Here is a 15,713-nt window from a genome sequence, read left to right on the forward strand (position 1 = left end):
GTTTGGCTTTATGAAAAGTAAAGGGACGAGAGAGGTAATTGTGAAGTTACGGCTAATAATGGAAGCAAGGCTAAAGAAAAATCAAGACACTTTCATAGGATTTGTCGACCTGGAAAAAGCGTTCGATAATATAAAATGGTGCAAGCTGTTCAAGATTCTGAAAAAAGCAGGGGTAAGCTATAGGGAGAGACGGGTCATACACAATATGTACAACAACCAAGAGGGAATAAGAAGAGTGGACGATTAAGAACGAAGTGCTCGTATTATGAAGGGTGTAAGACAAGGCTGTAGCCTTTCGCCCCTACTCTTCAATCTGTACATCGAGGAAGCAATTATGGAAATAAAAGAAAGGTTCAGGAGTGGAATTAAAATACAAGGTGAAAGGATATCAATCATACGATTCGCTGATGACATTGCTATCCTGAGTGAAAGTGAAGAAGAATTAAATGATCTGCTGAACGGAATGAACAGTCTAATGAGTACACACTATGGTTTGAGAGTAAATCGGAGAAAGACGAAGGTAATGAAAAGTAGTAGAAATGAGAACTGCGAGAAACTTAACACCAGGATTGATGGTCACGAAGTCAATGAAGTTAAGGAATTCTGCTACCTAGGCAGTAAAATAACCAATGACGGACGGAGCAAGGAGGACATCAAAAGCAGACTCGCTATGGCAAAAAAGGCATTTCTGGCCAAGAGAAGTCTACTAATATCAAATACCGGCCTTAATTTGAGGAATAAATTTCTGAGGATGTACGTCTGGAGTACAGCATTGTATGTATGGTAGTGAAACATGGACTGTGGGAAAACCGGAATAGAAGAGAATCGAAGCATTTGAGATGTGGTGCTATAGTCGAATGTTGAAAATTAGGTGGACTGGTAAGGTAAGGAATGAGGAGGTTCTACGCAGAATCGAAGAGGAAATGAATATGTGGAAAACACTGATAAGGGGAAGGGACCGGATGATAGGACATCTGCTAAGACATGAGGGAATGACTTCCATGGTACTAGAGGGAGCTGAAGAGGGCAAAAACTGTAGAGGAAGACAGAGATTGGAATACGTCAAGCAAATTATTGAGGACGTAGGTTGCAAGTGCTACTCTGAGATGAAGAGTTTAGCACAGGGGAGAAATTCGTGGCGGGCCGCATCAAACCAGTCAGGAGACTGATGACCAAAAAGTAAAATCTCTGCAGATTACAAGCCAAGAAGACGTGCAGTAGGCGACGTCGTGCTGTTAGCAAAGGCACTCGTGTCGGTCCTCTGCTATGATAGCCCATTAATGCCAGATTTCGCAGCACTGTCTTAACGGATGCGTTCGTCCTACGTTCTATACTGATTTGTGCAGGGTAGCTTGTCTGCTAGCACTGACAGCTCTACGCAAACGCTGCTGCTCCGGTCGTTAAGCGAAGGCCATCGGCCACTGCGTTGTTCCATGGTGAGAGGTAACGCCTGAAAATTGGTATCCTCGGCACACTCTTGACGCTGAGAATTTCGGAGTGTTGAATTCCCTAATGATTTCCGAAATGCAGTGTCCCATGCATCTAGCTCCAACTACCATCCCCAGTTCAAGACCTTTTAATTGTCGTTGTGCGGCCATAATCACGTCGGAAACTTTTACGCGTGAATCGCCTTAGTACAAATGACAGCTCCGCAAACGAAATGCTATTTTATACTCGTGTGCGCGATACTACCGCCATCTGTATATGTGCATATCGCTATCCCATGAGTTTCGTCACCTCAATATAATGCTCATAAATCATATACCTATATTCTATCTGCATTTTATAATTGTTTTAATTATTCATCTGCAAGATATTATCCTATTCGTATTCTTTATGGGCAAGGTCACGCACGATCGATGTTTCTAGATTTACAAGGTCTGGGAAGATCAGTTTGGATTCCGTAGAAATACTGGAACACGTGAGGCAATACTGACCCTACGACTTATCCTAGAAGCCAGATTAAGGAAAGGCAAACCTACGTTTCTAGCATTTGTAGACTTAGAGAAAGCTTTTGACAATGTTGACTGGAATACTCTCTATCAAATTCTGAAGGTGGCAGGGGTAAAATACAGGAAGCGAAAGGCTATTTACAATTTGTACAGAAACCAGATGGCAGTTATAAGAGTCGATGGACAGGAAAGGGAAGCAGTGGTTGGGAAGCGAGTGAGACAGGGTTGTAGCCTCTCCCCGATGTTATTCAATCCGTATATTGAGCAAGCAGTAAAGGAAACAAAAGAAAAATTCGGAGTAGGTATTAAAATCCAGCGAGAAGAAATAAAAACTTTGAGGTTCGCCGATGACATTGTAATTCTGTCAGAGACAGCAAAGGACTTGGAAGACCAGTTGAACGGAATGGACAGTGTCTTGAAAGGAGGGTATAAGATGTACATCAACAAAAGCAAAACGAGGATAATGGAATGTAGTCGAACTAAGTCGGGTGATGCTGAGGGAATTAGATTAGGAAATGAGACACTTAAAGTAGTAAAGGAGTTTTGCTGTTTGGGGAGCAAAATAACTTATGATGGTCGAAGCAGAGAGGATATAAAATGTAGACTGGCAATGGCAAGGAAAGCGTTTCTGAAGAAGAGAAATTTGTTAACATCGAGTATAGATTTAAGTGTCAGGAAGTCGTTTCTGAAACTATATGTATGGAGATTAGCCATATATGGAAGGGAAACATGGTCTATAAGTAGTTTTGACAAGAAGAGAATAGAAGCTTTCGATATGTGGTGCTACAGAAGAATGCTGAAGATAAGATGGGTAGATCACATAACTAATGAGGAGGTACTGAATAGAATTGGGGAGAAGAGGAGTTTGTGGCACAACTTGATTAGGAGAAGGGGTCGATTGGTAGGAAATGTTCTGAGGCATCAAGGGATCATCAGTTTCGTATTGGAGGGCAGCGTGGAGGGTAAAAATCGTAGAGGGAGACCAAAGGATGAATACACTAAACAGATTCAGAAGGATGAAGGCTGCAGTACGTACTGGGAGATCAAGCAGCTTGCACAGGATAGAGTAGCATGGAGAGCTGCATCTAACCAGTCTCAGGACAGAAGGCAACAACAACAACAAGGTCTGATAGTCGTTTGTCTTTTAATTTTCTGGATATTGCAACAGTGTTATCTGCCTGGTTTCCGAGGCCAACCTGAAGTTTACCGGTAATATTAATTTTCCATTGGTCGCGTTACGAGAGCTGCGCAGCAAGTATCCCAGTATTGTGATTGCCACTCTACTGCTTCTGTGCCAGCGGGAAGTCTTGTCAGAGTAAACTCCCTTACAGAACCTAGCCTCACAACTCCTATAGATCCCTCCCTGCTGTATGCTGTGGGACAAATTTCGTCTGCCTCCTCTGCCGAGCCCTGTACTATTTTGGTAGCATAGCCGGCATAACTTTCTACTTCATCAAAGCACATAAGCCTTCCCGCCCGGCAGTGAATGTGCTTTCGATAGGGCGGCGTCTCATGGTCTCATGGGAGAGTGCTGAAATCATATTATGATCTGCCGGGATATTCGGGCAGGTTTCTTCAGATAACAATTCATTATAAATAACTGCATCATCTGCAAAAAAGTCTGATATTACTATTCATACTGAGCGTCAGATCATTAAGACGAAACATGAACATCAAGACTCCCAATACAGCTCCCTGGGTGAAGCCTGAAGTCACTTCTAATTCTACTCTCCGAGATAACGTTCCACGTCTTCTCTGTCAAAAAAATCTTCAATCCAATCACATTGTTTGTATCACTAACTGCGATATAGTCGCGTATACAAACAGTGATCCAATACTGTCAAATGTTTTTTTTATTCCAGTCTCTGATCACAATATCAACAACTTTAGGACGTGGTGTAAAAAAGATCTGAGGATGGTCATTACGGACTGAAACCGGTCATCGTCTAAAGAACTGATATTGTGACCAGAGACTGGAGTAAAAAATATTTCACAGTGTTTGTTTTACACCTAAAAAACTTTCGTTAGTAAACGGTAGCCCTATACCGAGTCAAGTGCCTTTTGGACATCAAGAAATACAGTATCCACCAGAATGCCTTCATCCGTGACTTTCAGTATGTCATGTGAGAACAGCGAAAATTTGGTTTATCATAATCGGCATTTTCTGAGTCCGTTGAGGTCATTTTATTCGAGATGCCTCATTATATTTGAGGTCATAGTGTGTTCTAAGATATTACAACAGATGGCCGTCATTGAAATAGACTGGCAGCTTTGTGGATCACTTCTGCCAACCTTCTTGTAAGACAAGTGTTCGACCTATCTACGTTATATTGTGGTTAAAAGAGTGATACTTCAGCTGGAAATTCTGTATAGAATCTTACATGGATTCCATCAATTGCTGGAGCCTTTTTTGAATTTTAGCGATTTCAGTTGTTTTAAAATATCTCTGGCTTTAATATCTGGATCACTCATATTTGCAGCGGTACATGAATTAAACTGCGCCAGCACTCCTGTGTCTTCTTCCGTAAACGAATATTTGAAATGGAATTCGGCCATTCTTCTTTTTCTTTGCCACCCCCCCCCCCTTCCACAAGTCGGTTTCTTTTTCATTCATGATCAGAATTTGTTTCGATTTTCTGAGAGATCTTTGATAAGATTTTGCTACGAAGCCATTGAATGCTTCACGCACTGCGTTTTTGATAGCCAAATGTGTTTCATACAGCGTCTCTCTACCTATAGTCCTATCATTCATTTGTGGTTGTCTTTTTTTTAGAATTTTCTTTATTTCATAGTCAAACAGTAAGAATGAACGACGGCTTTCCCAAGCATCGAAGGAAAACTATATCTACGTACATCGAGGCGAGCGACTGGAGCATATTTCTATAGAGCCATTCATAACGCCACGAAGTTTGAATTTAGCGATACGTCAGGTGCGCCCGGCGAATATATCGTGAATTTATTCAGGGGAGGCCGAAGACTGTAGATATATGTGGCGTATTCAACACATTTAGGATAAAGAACTGCTGTGCAATCGGAAACGTATTATTTTAGGGATGATGGGGCCATATTTTAGGCCCAGGGCAACTCCTTTCACCGAAGGATACTTGGTTAAGATATCCGAGAAAGAGTCTCAAGATACTTTACACTCCATTAGTGGGCACAGACAAGCCATACACAATACTAATCGAATTGCCTCACAATTACAGAACGAAACACAATTAACAGTCGTAACATCATACAAAGTGTTTACGATGTTACTTCAAACACGACAGTACAAATGAACGACGATACGATATTGCAGTGCCCATGTTATTCCGAATTACGATGCAATATTTCCCCAGACATTTAGATACAGCCGTGAGTCTTGCTCAGATAGCCTAATGGGAAGGCGACAGCTCGCAATAAGCGGGACATCCTAGTTTGACTACCGGTCCGGAACAAATTTTCATTGTCGTCAGTCCATTATACAGCTGATAGTTGTCCATATTTACAACTGCGAATACATTTCTTGTATAATATAAATGCAGTACAGCGAACAGAGGCTGTATCTTCCGTACTTACAAAAATCATTTTATCGGTGTATTTATGTTTAGGAATTCCATACTGAATCTACCTCAGCCTGAATATACAAGGTGAAAACGTAATTTAACTTAAAGCTAAAAATAGGTTTTCAGATATGAAGATGACGAGAATCTAGATGTAAATCAACTTAACACTCTAAAAATCGCTGTAAAATGTATGAAATTTGACCCTTTTTACTGTAACAGGTATTGCAGTTACATGTCATTTCACTCTTGAGTGAGGACATAAGAAAGGTTGCTTATATGCTTCTAGCCATGCTGCGATAATCATTTGTTCAGACTCATTCTATTCATTGGCTAGGACACAAGAAAGGTTGCTTATATGCTTTCAGTCATGCTGCAATTATCCTACGTTCCCAGTTTCTACGGCACACAAACGATGAAAGCCGAAAAATATTGAAGATTCAGTCCGGAAAACACGCTATAATGTATAAAATGTCAATAGTTTCACAATAAGTAAACATTTTCTAAGTGAAAAAAGCTGTTACATGCTGACCAGTTAAAAAATTGAATTTATACTTTATCTTAATTTATAATAAAATTTAACAAAAGTAGCCCAACTTCACGAAACATTATCTGTTCAGGAACGTATCTATTGAATAGAACGGTGATATCTTTCTACGGGTACATAATTTGCTCCTTCCTGCTGAAGTGTAAGACAGCTGTGGGTAATGGAGGACATTTTTGTTCCTTGTGCTATATTTGTGAATTCGTCTGCTACTTCAAATTGGGGCTGTTGCTCGACAATAAACATCATATGAGAGTAACTGTAATGTTAGGCCGTTGATAGAATGTCTGCTTTTTAAACATTTACCTAAGTGAGGCTCGAGGAAGGACAACAGATATAATAATTGCAGTTGTTTCTCTATAGTAAATACTTTGTATCTACGTATGGGATTGTCCCAGAACATTTTCTTCACTATATAAATGAATGACATTATACAAACTAAGCCAGTTTTCTGGTAGTGTCATCCCCAAAATTAGTAATTAAATCCAGAGCAAAACTTGCTGAAATCAGACGTTTGGGAAGATCTCTATTACGTGATTTCCAATTCATATACTTATGAATATGGACACTCATAAATTCTGAACATTGGTTTTACCTCTTTGCTTTTCCTGTATTCTGTTACTTATCCTATCTAGTAAAGAGATGAATGAAGTGTGTGCTGTTTACTGAGAACAGTCAATAACATTTCTGAATATTTCATTTGCTATTTCTTGTGTTGTATCGTAACTGGCCTGGATACTCGCTTCATCAGTAAAGTGTTTTGTAAGTCTGCTCTTTAGTTGAAAAACTGTCATCTCCACGGAGTCCTGTCAATAAAACCACTCACTTGCTTTACCTCCACCTGAACTAGTATATTATTCGCATTCATTCTTTTTTCCCCAAAGAATTTATCTCATGTAACTATTTGTGAGTCAATATTTTAGTCCAAGACTAGCGTATTTTTAACATTACACAACTTAATATCTTTCTAAATAAAAAGTCCTTGTGTGTGGTTGACTTTTGGTCCACATGCTACTAGGTATTATTAAAATTTTCAAATTATTTTTCACGAACCAAGGAAAAATTAGTAAGTAATACCGTGTAATATACTCCTCATAATCTAGGTCTGTCCTTCAAAACAGTGGCAATTTCTCATTTGTACATGTAAGACAATTGCTGGTTTGGAATTGAAGATGTCGTGACGTAAACTTTGTGAGTAGTCCTACTCATAAAAGAAGATCCCTCTAAGACAAGGAACATAGTGAAAAGATGGAAGTCTGAGGGATCAACGACGCGATAACATAGTAGATGCTGATTCACTTTCTTTGTGGACAGTACCTTCTGCCATGTACTGTTGTTGTTGTTGTTGTCTTCAGTCCTGAGACTGGTTTGATGCAGCTCTCCATGCTACTCTATCCTGTGCAAGCTTCTTCATCTCCCAGTACCTACTGCAACCTACATCCTTCTGAATCTGCTTAGTGTATTCATCTCTTGGTCTCCCCCTACGATTTTTACCCTCCACGCTGCCTTCCAATACTAAATTGGTGATCCCTTGATGCCTCAGAACATGTCCTACCAACCGATCCCTTCTTCTGGTCAAGTTGTGCCACAAACTTCTCTTCTCCCCAATCCTATTCAATACTTCCTCATTAGTTATGTGATCTACCCATCTAATCTTCAGCATTCTTCTGTAGCACCACATTTCAAAAGCTTCTATTCTCTTCTTGTCCAAACTATTTACCGTCCATGTTTCACTTCCATACATGGCTACACTCCATACAAATACTTTCAGCAATGACTTCCTGACACTTAAATCTATACTCGATGTTAGCAAATTTCTCTTCTTCAGAAACGCTTTCCTTGCCATTGCCAGTCTACATTTTATATCCTCTCTACTTCGACCATCATCAGTTATTTTGCTCCCCAAATAGCAAAACTCCTTTACTACTTTAAGTGTCTCATTTCCTAATCTAATACCCTCAGCATCACCCGACTTAATTCGACTACATTCCATTATCCTCGTTTTGCTTTTGTTGATGTTCATCTTATAACCTCCCTTCAAGACACCATCCATTCCGTTCAACTGCTCTTCCAGCCATGTACTGGGTAGCTATAATTAAACTGACAGTGTTCAGAGTGCTGCAATGTGGACTGTATAAGTCGCAGAACGCTGAGACATTGTAGGTGTATTCATTAACCGGTGTGCTAGCAGAGTATGCTGAAAAAATAGTAGTTCCACTTTCTGCCACCAGGTGAATATAAGGCTCTGTAAGCAGTCAGAATGTGATATGTTTTCTGTTTTGATGTCAGTGTGCTGTTTGTCTCTTGTCAATGCACTGTGATTTCTTTTGTAATGTGACTGTTGGTGAAAGGGTTAAGAAGACTGAAGTTATACATACACGTGCAATGGCTATTGACAAGAAAGACAATGCATAGCTGGTAAAGTTGTTTTATCAGAACGCAGGAGTATCACCGACAGAAACAGCTGCGAAGAGGCCCCACGTCAATAAATGGGCTAAAGAATATGATCAAGGAATTAGAAGTAACAAGAATTACATAGTGGAGCAGGGAGAGAGAATCGGTCCACTCCCGTGGCAGTTGATGAAACTGCTGTAGCTACTTCCGACCGTGCAGTATACGCTTCGGGTTCTGCAGCCAGTGCTCGACCTATGTCACCTAATTCTCTCCCCTGGTCGACAGTTCAAAAGACTCTGCAGCACAAAAAAAACCGGCTCTAAGCACTATTTGACTTACCTAAGCACATCACACACATCCACGCCCGAGACAGGATTCGAACCTACGATCGTAGCAGCAGCGTGGTTCCGGACTCAAGCACCTAGAACCGCTCGGCCACTGCGGCCGGCTCTGCAGCACAGTTTACGCTGGCATCTCTACAAGCTTCAGAATGTGCACCAGATGAAGCCCCAAATAGGCCACGTTTTTTGGCATGGATGGAAGTGGAAGACATGTGTCCAAGTAACATTCTTTCGATGGACGAGGACCATTTCACTCTGCATCATGCTCTGAACGCACAAAACTGTCGCATATGGCGTTCTACTCGGCCACATGTCGTTCAGAAACATCCACTACACTCAACTTTTGTGACTGTGTGGTGTGTCTTCACAAGCTCCTTCAGTCTAGGTCCATTTTTCTTCGAGTAGATCACACCACGCGGGCCTGTCAGGTGTACAGTGACATCTGCACGTTATAAAGACCTCCTTGTGCATCAAGTGATCCCAGCTTTGCAAGAATGCAACTGTGTCCACGCTACTATTTTCATGCATAGTGGAGTGACACCACATTCGCTTGTCAGGTGACAGATTTGCCTCAAGAATCCTTCACTAAAGACAGCAACATTTCTAAACAATTTCAAGATGTGAGACCCTCCAGATCCCCCAACCTAAATCCATGTGGGATTTGTGGACATTGTGTCTGTCAGGGATATACTCAGATTTTTCCTGATCTGAAGGATACCATACGACGACATACGACCCTCATTACACCGGATATGCTGCGAGCAACGCTGTGTTACGGACGCAGAGTGTTGAAAATAGGATGCAATACTGAACACATGTTTTAATTTGTGTCCATATCCTAGTAACGACTTGTAACGAGCCAGAACCACAGTTACCGTGTGTTCGATCGTTCCCTTTTCTTGCATGCATGTCACATTCTGACTGCTTACAGCGCCAGGTTTTCACCTGGTGACGGATAGTGGAACTATTATTTTCTTCGGCATACTCAAAGTACGCATCGATTAATGACCATTTAAATTAAAAAGTTCCCATTCAATAAAAACTTATAATCAATTATTAAATAGTAAACAACTAAAATAAATATTATAGTTCTAGACAGAAATTTAAAAAAATAATGAACAAGTAGAAAATGTGGTCACAAGCTGCGACATGGTCCCGAATAGAACAGTGACCTGAAACTGTAGAATAAATTTCTTTTATTTCACCTCTATTGTTACAAACTTTTAGGTCCTCGCGCTAAAGGTTTCGGTCAGCAATGACCATCTTCAAATCTGGGAAAAACACAAATACAACTAGTGGGTTGTCTACAGCTTAAAACAAAATAGGCCACGATGAGAAGTATTACTGACATATATATGAACAGTATGCACTGTAATTATGACGAGGCATACCTGTTTTATAAAAACCATCGTCAAATGCTAAACACAAATTCAGCTCCAGCATCGTCACACGTATATAAATTATAGTATATACAAGAATCATCTAGTCAGCGGCGCTACTGTTCAAAACAAACTGCAGTGCAGTATTCATTAAATGTTTGTGTCGCAAGCTCGCCAGATGTCGCTACGGTAGCCTTCTTACACATATTCTTAAATGATAATTAGTTCAAATGGCTCTAAGCACTATGGGACTTAACATCGGAGGTCATCAGCCCCTAGTCTCAGAACTATTTAAACCCAACTAACCTAAAGACATCACACACATCTCTGCCCGAAGCAGGATTCGAACGTGCGACAGTAGCAGCAGCGTGGATCCGGACTGAAGCGCCTAGAAACGCTCGGCCACAGTGGCCTGCTAAATGTTAATTGCATGATGTAAAATAAAAAGTGAGATAAATCAGTAAAGCCTGTAGTGGGCTTATAAAGTGTAAAAGTCACTATAGTAACAATACGCCATAAATTAAAACACGACGGAAGTTATATCGTTAAAAGGAAAAAGTTAAGAAGAGTAATCGACATACGCTCAAGTGGCGTTATTTTACATAATGACATAAATAAGAAACAGGTTTCGGAGTACACAGAATAATATAAAAATTACAAAACAAATAGGTAAAGAATCCAATGAATGAAAACAGACTGCAGCGAATAATCAGCGCCGTCTGTTGGCGCTATCGCCAGAACACCGCGCAGGTGAGAAGTGGCTAGAGGAACGTAAGCCGCCATAGGACTCCTCGTACTCTTCTCCATTTATATAATACACTTGATGAACTAGATAATCTTGTTCATGCACTGGTACGGTGTTTTATCATTCCTTTCTTGGAACGGCGTGCCCGAGAGTAAGAGGGGCCCTATGGCGGTCAAGTTCCTCTGACCACTTCGCGCCTATGCGGCGTTTTGGTGGTAGCGCCATCACAGGGCGCTGACTATTTGCTGCAGTCTGTTTTTATTCGCTGGGCTTCTTTACCTATTTGTTTTGTAATTTTTATGTTATTCTGTGTACTCCGAAAGCTGTTTATTATTCATGTCATTACCTAAAATATCGCCACTTGAGCTTCTCAGAATTACTGCCACTTAATTTTTTTTCCATTTTAACAATCTAAGTTTAGTCGTGTTTTAATTTATCGCATTTTATTACTGTAGTGACTTTTACACTTTATAAGCCCACCACAGACTTTTCTGATTGCATCCCCCTTTTTATTTTAAATCTTACAATTATCATTTAAGATTATGTGTACGCCTATATGCCTACAGTAGCGACTCTAGCGAGTTTGCAGCACCAACATTTTCTGGCTCTTGTGCGGCAGTTCGTTTTGAACAGTAGCTCTGCTGACAAGATGATTCTCGTGTATACCATAATTCATGTATGTGTGACGATCCTGGCACTGATTTTGTGTTTAATATTTGACGATGCCACTATGGCTCCAGTATATCGAAACGGGTAATCTGAAGACCTACAAGTTCGTGACCATAGATGTGAAATAAAAGAAATTTATTCTAGAAAGTGTGGTTCCTGGCTGCAATGCCTCTTCGAAAATTATTTGTTTCAAAGCTCCCCCCCCCCCCCTAATAATAAACCCCTGAATCTGTACTTACTGTCATCATGAGCCGTTCACAATCGTATCGTTGTTGTTCATTCTATAACACTACCGTCTGCTACTGTTATACCATAACAATAAAGATGGCGGCAGTTCGTATAACGAAATTATTTATATCCAAGCAATTACAATATAAAGAAGCAGAGCAGTGTTACCCTCTGAGAGGAATTTTGTTATGTTCACCGTGTTGTACCTAACGGGGATGGCTTATCGGAAGTGAAAGTCAAAATTACATAAATATTTAAACAGTAACAAACAATATTTTACCTATCTACACTGTTCAAAGAATAAAAAAAACGATCGCCAGCCTAATTAGGCATAAGAATGAGTAACATTCTTGTTCAGGAAACTGAAAATAAGTAACTTCAATGGGCAAACTCAGCCTATACTTTGTCACGCGAGAATGCAATGAACTCTGGCACCTACATATGTTCACATTAAGGTTGCATCTGACAGAGCAAAACAAACTATTTGCATAAATATAACAGATAACGATGCACACTATTACATTCAGGACTTAGTCGAAATGAATGGTCTCAATAACGTTACTCTTGATATTCACTGTAGAATCTTAAATTGGACATAAGTTCAGTATTACTTTTCAAAGATATTCCTATCTGACATTGACATTAAATATATATATGGTTCACAGCAAAATCAATTATTGTGCATAGATTAATTCTCTCACTACTAAACACCTTTCTACTCAGAATGAAAATTAAATGTATTTCACTAACAAACAATTTCTCACTGAATTTTGAATTAAAAAGTTACTGTTTTCAAAGATAGTGGTCTTTCTATTAATTGTTATTTATCGTGAGCATAAAGGATAAACTGTGGATCCTATTACACTATTAATATGCACTTTCAATACCAAGAGGTACCCAATATTGTACACAATTTGACTTGAATAGCATGAGTAATTAAAACTTTCTATAATTAAGTAACTTTGTGCTTTTGAACTGCTTTCAATGGAGGGGTCCCTTAATCTTAAACACTCTAGCAGAGCAAACTAAAAACACTTTCAATACACTAGAGAAGCAAGTACTTAGCAAGTATGAACATATAACTCTCAACAGTTGCAGTTCTGAGCTTTTACTGCAGTGAAACACAAATTTGAGATATTTGTAAGATCCATAGAACAAACAATATTAATTTTAGCACACTCTATTGCCATATTAATTTTAATATGCCTCCAATAAAGGACACTCGGTAAACACTTTAGCGTGGGAGGGACCCTAGGTGGATATGTGGCTGAGTATAAATCACGGTAGGTACAAGAGTTCAGTCAAATTTTACCTTATATTTGGGTACACTGTAACATCCTATGAGCTGATCCTTCACTGTACATTACTATAGTGTTCCATTACCTAATGTGGTGGTGATTGCATGTTGATAGATGGATTTGCAGGTAGAATTTCTGGACTCTGTCATTTCTTGGTGGCAGTGATAGATACCAATTCCAGAATAGTTCCAGCTCTTTATACATCCATCCGAGGCATGGGAAAGAGCCCGGAAAGCCTCTCTCGGCACCAGCACAATAAACAACTTTTACATGAGCAGTTGACAGTTTGGTAGCTCGTCCCCAACGGACTCTTAATCCACCTTTCTATCCATGCCCACCACATTTTGCGCGCGCTACACAGTTCCGTTCCCGAGGGGAACCACAACAACTTTTGCATACGAAATAACTAAGAACCCTAAGTGAAGGTCAGCAATTTACATAACAGCAAACAAACATTTTAAATAGAACAGAATATTTGCTTACATTCCTACAAAAAATTATTTAAACAAAATTAAAATTATATACAATAAGTTTGGTCTCCCTTCAAATGAGACAAAGAATTTAAATGACAGATACACTACATTGCATAGAATCAAACCATGACATCAAAGTTTTTACAAAGGAAAGAGCGAATACGTTTGTGCTATTAATGCAATCAAACAATATTTACAATATCTTAATGATAGAAGGTAGAACAGTCAAAACAGAAAAATTTATGTCAGTAGATCTATGAAGCTCTGGTGTTACAATTCCTCTCGGTTTGTCTTTTTCAGATGGCTGTGAAAACCAGATATGTAACAACCACGCGATCTGCAAGGTTGACACCTCGGGAAATCCACGCTGCGTATGTCCAGAGCCCTGCGAACACGTAAGCAATCTCCATGTAGACCTCGCATCACAGAGAAAACAGAACCTTAACACTGTAGTAAAGCTGGCAGGGCTACAATGAATCACAAATGGGCTGTGTAACTATACGAATAAGTGCATGACGAAGAAGGAAAGCAAAAGAATACTGTCCTCCGGTCTTCTCCAAGGAGGAGAAATGGGGTTGGGGTGATGAACGAGAGGTATGGGGCAGAGAAGCATGCTAAGGGTTAACTTTGTTTGATTTTATTTCATATTATAATCAGAAGATATGAAATTATTGATAGGCTTCTCGCTTCGTATGCTGGACACTCTCTGATCGGTAGTTGTAGGCGATCTCCACAAAAAATTTTAGTGTCTTGAACCATCTACATAACATGGGTCAATAATGCTGTGGAGCTCGACCGAGACAATTTTTTTTGTTGAAAAACTGCTTTATTAATGGGCTGTGACGTTTTGTACCATTGTACGGACTATGGACACGAGCATTTCAATGCGTACTGGGAAGGCAGACAGGTACCTGCAAGCAAACAGAAAACTATTACCTAGCTTGCGGCTGTCAGTGACAAAATCCTTGCAATGCGAGCAGCCTCATCTTCTGTAACAGCTGTAATAGTCTTCGAAGGTTTATAATATATTTCTCTTAGCGCTACAGTAAGTACTGTATTTGGTAGAAATCTGGTAACTTTGATAGCTACTCAAAAAGTCAATTTCTTCCACGAGAACTAAGTGCTTTTCGGCGATGCATGTGTAAATTTATTTGTTGCAAGTTGTAACACCAAAGAGCTGCAGCCTCGAGAGAAATAAGTAAATGTTTCCTACCTGCATTTTCTTGTCTGAGCAAGATTGTTTTTATCTCTGCCATCACATACGTTTGCCTCTCCCTGTATATTTTAACCACACCTACCGATCGTGACTACTCTCAATATCTTTCATACAATGACGCACGTTTCCGTACTTCGCTGTTTTATTTCGCTGCGAGGGGGAGTATCAACAGCAACTCCAATAGCCTCTAACTCTCCCGATTTAAGCAGTGCCTTGTAAATCAAATGTTAGCAGTTGCAGTTTCATCGTGTAACAAATACGTAACAGGAAGGTATACTCTATTGACATGATAAAAATAATGAATCTCGAATCTATGTGATGTCTGTATTCCGGAACACACATAGAAACAAGGTGTGAGAATTTTACAATTAGAAAGTTGGCGTGCTTCCGTGTGTAAAACAAAAGTTGAGGAAATATATTTTTCGATCAAACAAATACAAGCTCTCTTAAAAAATTTACCGCTTTCCGCCGCTAAAAAATAGCGCATTTCGCATCGAAATAAATTTGACGATGTGTGTCCCCTTTTATTTACCCAAATTGAATAAGTTCGGAGTGAATCTCTGACTTCTTACAGATGTACTATACTGTAATCTTTCATTGTATGTAATTAGGTTGTTGCACTAGCACACATGGACCTGATGTTTCGTTGACATGTACTTACCGTGTTTACTAATTGACAGTATTGTAATTTGCTTAAAACATTGAAATATAACATTGCTTCTTGCATTTGTAACTTATTCGTTTTAGAAATTTTTTAAAGTCTGTATAGTCTGTATATTATGTGTGTAAGCTAAAACCGGTTATTTTGAGAGAAATGCTCTTTATTGTGTCAGTGAAATAAAAATTTACCAAATAATCTTTCAACTATGGTTTTTGCCTGCTCTAGGACTACGAGACAACCAGCACTTCTTGCGCTGCGGAACCATCAG

The 15,713-nt window shown here is 39.6% G+C and overlaps 1 protein-coding gene across 1 annotated transcript in view; it reads left to right on the plus strand.

Annotated features, from left to right (window-relative positions):
* The window catches only part of LOC126160698 (agrin-like), a 454,728-nt gene that overhangs the window by 65,889 nt on the left and 373,126 nt on the right, over positions 1-15,713 (plus strand). The window contains exon 5 of the mRNA XM_049916923.1: positions 13,869-13,963. Within this exon, the coding sequence (XP_049772880.1) occupies positions 13,869-13,963 (95 nt within the window). The remainder of the gene's footprint in view (positions 1-13,868; positions 13,964-15,713) is intronic.

This window comes from Schistocerca cancellata, chromosome 2 (assembly GCF_023864275.1).
Source record: "Schistocerca cancellata isolate TAMUIC-IGC-003103 chromosome 2, iqSchCanc2.1, whole genome shotgun sequence".
NCBI lineage: Eukaryota > Metazoa > Arthropoda > Insecta > Orthoptera > Acrididae > Schistocerca > Schistocerca cancellata.